Here is a 6000-nt window from a genome sequence, read left to right as displayed (position 1 = left end):
CCAGACTCACATTAAGCATCTCCAATCCAAAATTAACTCTAGAATCGGCTTCCTATATAGCAACAGAGCATCAATCACTCATGCTGCCAAACATACCCACGTAAAACTGACCATCCTACCGATTCTCGACTTCGGCGATGTCATCTATAAAATAGCCTCCAACACTCTACTCAACAAATTGTATGCAGTCTATCACAGTGCCATCTGTTTTGTCACCAAAGCCCCATACACTACCCACCACTGCGACCTGTACGCTCTCGTTGGTTGGCCCTCGCTTCATACTCGTCGCCAAACCCACTGGCTACAGGTTATCTACAAGTCTCTGCTAGGTAAAGCCCCGTCATATCTCAGCTCACCATAGCAGCACCCACTCGTAGCACGCGCTCCAGCAGGGATATCTCACTGGTCACCCCCAAAGCCAATTCCTCCTTTGGTTGCCTTTCCTTCCAGTTCTCTGCTACCAATGACTGGAACAAAATGCAAAAATTACTGAAGCTGGAGACTCATACCTCCCTCACTAGCTTTAAGCACCAGCTGTCAGAGCAGCTCACAGATCACTGCACCTGTACATAGCCCATCTGTAAACAGCCCATCTATCTCCCCGCCCCATACTGTATTTATTTATTTATCTTGCTCCTTTGCACCCCAGTATCTCTACTTGCACAGTCATCTTCTGCACATCTACCATTCCAGTGTTTAATTGCTATATTGTAATTACTTGGCCACCATGGCCTATTTATTGCCTTACCTCCTTACCTCATTTGCACTCACTGTATATAGACTTTTTGTTATCTTTTTTTCTACTGTATTATTGACTGTATGTTTTGTTTATTCCATGTGTAATGCTGTGTTGTTGTATATGTATGTGTTGCTATGCTTTATCTTGGCCAGGTCGCAGTTGTAAATGAGAACTTGTTCTCAACTAGCCTACCTGGTTAAATAAAGGTGAAATAAATCAAAAATAAAAATAAATCCTGTGGTTAAAATTTCAACCACAGGATTATTTTTCACATAGATTCTACGTCACAATAGGTTGACAAATTACATGGAAACAACATTGATTCAACCAGTTCATGCCCAGTAGGGTTGTGCAGTACATTAGCTGAACAGCAATCTAACCTGCCCTTTTTGTTTCTCTCTCTCCCTGTAGGCTTGACTCCTTCTAAAGCCCCAATGGAGCAGGATGTGGAGAGTCCGGCAATCACCATCCGAAAGGCCAAGCTCCCCAAGCAAGCCTGTGAGGACCTCCCCAAGCAGCTGGGGGATCAGGTGCGAGCAAAGAGGAAGATTCAGCGGTACGTCCGTAAGGACGGCAAGTGTAATGTCCACCATGGCAACGTCCAGGAGACCTATCGGTACCTAACGGATATCTTCACCACACTGGTGGACCTCAAGTGGAGGTTCAACCTCTTCATCTTCGTCTTGGTGTACACAGTGACGTGGCTTTTATTCGGCTTCGCGTGGTGGCTCATCGCCTATGTTCGTGGTGACCTGGAACACATAGGGGACAACCAGTGGACTCCCTGTGTCAATAACCTCAATGGGTTTGTCTCAGCCTTTCTCTTCTCCATAGAGACAGAGACCACCATAGGGTATGGCTATAGGGTTATAACAGACCAATGCCCAGAGGGGATCCTTCTGCTGTTGATTCAGTCGGTGCTGGGGTCCATAGTTAATGCCTTCATGGTGGGCTGCATGTTTGTTAAGATCTCGCAGCCCAAGAAGCGGGCGGAGACGTTGGTATTCTCTACCAACACTGTCATCTCCATGAGGGATGGCCGGCTGTGCCTGATGTTCAGGGTGGGGGACCTTCGGAACTCGCACATCGTGGAGGCCTCCATCAGGGCCAAGCTGATCAAGTCCAAGCAGACCAAGGAAGGGGAGTTCATACCCCTCAACCAGACAGACATGAATGTGGGTTATGACACAGGGGACGACAGGCTCTTCCTGGTGTCCCCGCTCATCATCTGTCATGAGATCAACCAGAACAGCCCCTTCTGGGAGATCTCCCAGGCCCACCTGGACAAAGAGGACCTGGAGATCGTGGTCATTCTGGAGGGCATGGTGGAGGCTACAGGTAAGCAGCATCAAACATATAAATTACAGGTTTAATTAACCAATTTTTCTTTCACTTTGTTTCCTTATTAGCAGATTTCACCTAGTTAAACTGAAACTTTTCTGCAGTTTGATAATATATATTTAATTTGTGTGTGGGTGTTGTATTAGCTATGACAATAATTCTAGTAATTTTATACAGTAGCAAAGACCATGCTCATCGTCCAGTCATATGTTACCACTGATTTGCATTAGTAGTTCATGGATTATGCAGAAGTGAACAAGGATGTTTCATCTCTTATTATAATAATGAATTCATGTGTACTTGTCTCCTCTCCTTTTCTTCTTACCTTGTTTTCCACTGAGGTTTGAGAGGGAGTCATTGAAAGGCATGAGGGAAAACAGACAATGTGATATAATTAAAATAATCTAGATTCAGCCCTTATGTGCACAGGGCCAGATTATGAAATCATAGGCCTGGGGCTTTTTTTATATAGTAAATTCACTGTTGAAGAAGAACAACTTTTATAATAAAGCCATAATAATATTTGCGATGTGGCATAGGCTACAGCTGAGCAGAGGGATTTGTAGGATTTCCACACATGTGGAACATTTGTTAGCAGGGTCTCCCCCCCAAAAATGTGCCTTTTAAAAAACGCATTTCACGCAATTCTATGTCATTTATATGACAGAAGACATTAGCTGAATCTTTTTTAATATCTTTTTTAATACCACACAAATGACCGGAATTAGTGACTACTCTGACAAACTGACAAACAATAGCCCAGGCCATTGAAGCAACAGACAGCAGAAACCATAGGCTATTACTCATGGTAATGGCCGATGCGCTCCTCTTGGCAATAGCCTATCTCAAGATGAGCTACTTTGAAAAACAGTGCTGCTGTTTGCAAAAAATTGGGAGTCAATCACCACCTTCCGGAGACACCTGAAACCCCACCTCTTTAAGGAATACCTAGGATAGGATAAAGTAATCCTTCTCACCCCCCCCCCCCCCTTAAAAGACCTAGATGCACTATTGTAAAGTGGCTGTTCCACTGGATGTCATAAGGTGAAAGCACCAATTTGTAAGTCGCTCTGGATAAGAGCGTCTGCTAAATGACTTAAATGTAAAAATCAATTATATTAGTTCTACAGACAGATTACTCTTCTTTTTTCAACGGTAGGCCTTTGCTTTCCAAACTATGTTTTTCCAGCGATGGTATTTTGACATTTGAAAAGGGTAAACAGACAGCCGCAACCAACCATAGAAATATATTCCATAGATGGCAGTTCCCAGACAGTCAGGACTGGCAGCCGTTGCTAGTGTACCCATGACTTTAACACCAGGGTAAGTGGCCCCAAAACCCTTCTATGGATTATATGTCTATTCCCACAATGCAACAAGCTGTATATTTGGCGCGAATGCTGCCCAAATTGCGGGCCTTCCCGACTGTAGGCTAAATAAAGGAAACACTTGAGTAAATGAGGGATATAAAGTTTATGTTATGGTGTGTGGGGTGTATTTTTCTGGCATGGTTTAGGTACACTTGCTGTTCTGGCAGCTCATTGTGGCCCAACACCCTTTAAAGACACTTTATGTTAGTGTTTCCTTTATTCTGGTAGTTACCTGTACGCTTGTCATAATTTTATCCACAGTTATTTTTCAGAAACTATTGATCCTCTGTGGCTAAATTATGCTATCTGGGTTATTTTGAACATTGAGAGCGAGCTTCTATAGTTGGATAAAAAATTATATTAATAATTTAAAAAATATTTAAAAAATATACTTTTATCACATTTATTATGCAGTTTATTTATTTTATATTTATTAATCAGTTACAAAATCAAGGCAGTGCCCCCCGGTTACCCATTTGGGCCCCCTACCTCCTCTCCACTCATCTACCAGAACGGCAGCAGGCTGTATATACTCATTGAGAGCCGGTTCCTGAATCCTCCTGTGATTTGTGGTTGCAGTAAAAAGAAATATATATATATACTACATATCCAATATATACTGTATATACTGTATAATATATACTGTCTATATGTTTTATTTCTTAATTTTTTTGCTGCCTCTTGGGCCCCCCACGGGACTGACCCCAGGGTCTTCAGCCCCAGTAAACCCCTGCATTAATCCGGTCCTGTATGTGCACCATGGGGTTGCCCCACAACCTCTTGTTAGGTTATCAGCTGCACAATAAGCTTATTGTGCGGGAGATGCAAAAAAGATCAGACGTTATTACCAATAGGAAAAGGCTGGTGCATCCCTGGTTGTGTAACCACATGGACCATCGTAAGCACTGTCTGCAGACACTTTTGCCTGATTACACAAGCAGTAAAGAGTGTTCAGTGTGGAATAAAACTAAGAGGCACAGTGCAGCCAGCCAGGTGTTACAGGTTAGAGAGCACAGATTTCTTTCCTTTGGCATTTATATGAAAAAACATACACTTATTACACACACAAACTATTTAACACAAACATACACACAAGACAGGTATTCATTGTATCCATTGTGAGGTGAATATGTTTTTCTTGCCTCAAATTGCTATTTGTTGGTTGGTCTAGCTTTGCAGCATTTGATTTGGCTTGACCTCAGTGCATGTCCGTGCCGTGTCTTTACTATCATTAAATTGAAGACTTTTTATCAAAGATTCTCTGTAATTAGTATTAAGGCGATCAAACTGATTAATCATGTAACTGTAATTAACTAGGAAGTCGAGGCACCAAGGAAAATATTCAGATTACAAAGTTATAATTTCCTAATATAACCTTTCAGATATTTTCATATCTGATCCATAGTCTTCTGATTAATGAATTATTTACTTTACCTCACGTTGGTCTCATTCCAAATGTCGTAAATCTGCACAAACCCAGTCTTCACTATGAGTCAATCATACATAAATTGTCTTAAATAATTTATTTATTACTAACTAAGTAATTCACAGAAATGCATAAACAAAACAAAGTAAATATGGTTACAAGAAATGATAGGAGAATGTGCCCTAGTGGGCTAAACCGGCATGGCGGCTTGTTAGACAAAAGGGAAGTGGGGGTCGACTAAGAAGTCACTACAGAGTTAATAATTATAACAATTGAAATGCTAATCCTTTACACATGAACACTCACTCATTCGGGAACAATTGCAATCAATATATATATTTACGCTCAGTGTGTCGTCTTGATCGCTGTTGAAAAGTTTGTTTCTGTTGGAGAGTTTCCGTCCCCTCTCTCTCTCTCTCTCTCTCTCTCTCTCTCTCTCTCTCTCTCTCTCTCTCTCTCTCCCTGTCTGTCGTGGTTAGAGGGGATAGTTCAGAGCGACATTCATTAATGTTGTTGTAGAATGGATGTTTCGGCGGTTGTCCTTCTTCGCGTTCAATGATACCAAATTCCTAGCTGCAGACTAGTAATTAATATCAAAGACTTGTTCTTATTCTTTCAGTATCAATAGTCTAAGAGTTTAACCACGTGGTATGGTTCAAAGATTTAGCAATGGTCTGCAACCTTTGTCCTCCCGTGATTGAGAGAAACATGGTCTACTGAGAATTTCTCAAAGTTGGGTTTTATTCAGTATTGCAGAAAAGGGCTGTCCCAGGATGCCTGACCCTAACTGGGCTCATGGGCGGTCCTCTGATTTAGTTAAACTCAAAAGGGAATTGGAGTTTCCTTCATTGAACAGTCCAAAATCACATTACACAATTTTACAAACAGTATCATACTCACTCATTCATCTTATACAACAATTAGATGTAAACCTCATATCTGAGGCTGTTATATAAACAGCGTTATGGTAATGTGGCCACACCGTCTTCCATGAGTTTCCTCAAGTTGTGACAAACGGACCAGTTCGTAGCTGGATTCTTCACCGATCTTTTATACCTTCTCCAGAACATGACATTTGTTCACACCTCAAGTTCTGTGAGGTGGAAGAAATTCCTTTGTTCTCT

General features: G+C 41.7%; 1 protein-coding gene across 1 annotated transcript in view; it reads left to right on the top strand.

The window, feature by feature from the left end:
* The first annotated feature begins 1173 nt into the window (after positions 1-1173).
* Positions 1174-6000, top strand: part of LOC115105459 (G protein-activated inward rectifier potassium channel 2-like) — a 29083-nt gene continuing 24256 nt past the window's right edge. Inside the window, exon 1 of the mRNA XM_029627542.2 lies at positions 1174-2077. Coding sequence (XP_029483402.2) covers positions 1174-2077 — 904 coding nt within the window. The remainder of the gene's footprint in view (positions 2078-6000) is intronic.

The sequence above is a fragment of the Oncorhynchus nerka genome, linkage group LG22 (genome assembly GCF_034236695.1).
Source record: "Oncorhynchus nerka isolate Pitt River linkage group LG22, Oner_Uvic_2.0, whole genome shotgun sequence".
NCBI lineage: Eukaryota > Metazoa > Chordata > Actinopteri > Salmoniformes > Salmonidae > Oncorhynchus > Oncorhynchus nerka.
This window is presented reverse-complemented; position numbering and strand designations above follow the sequence as displayed.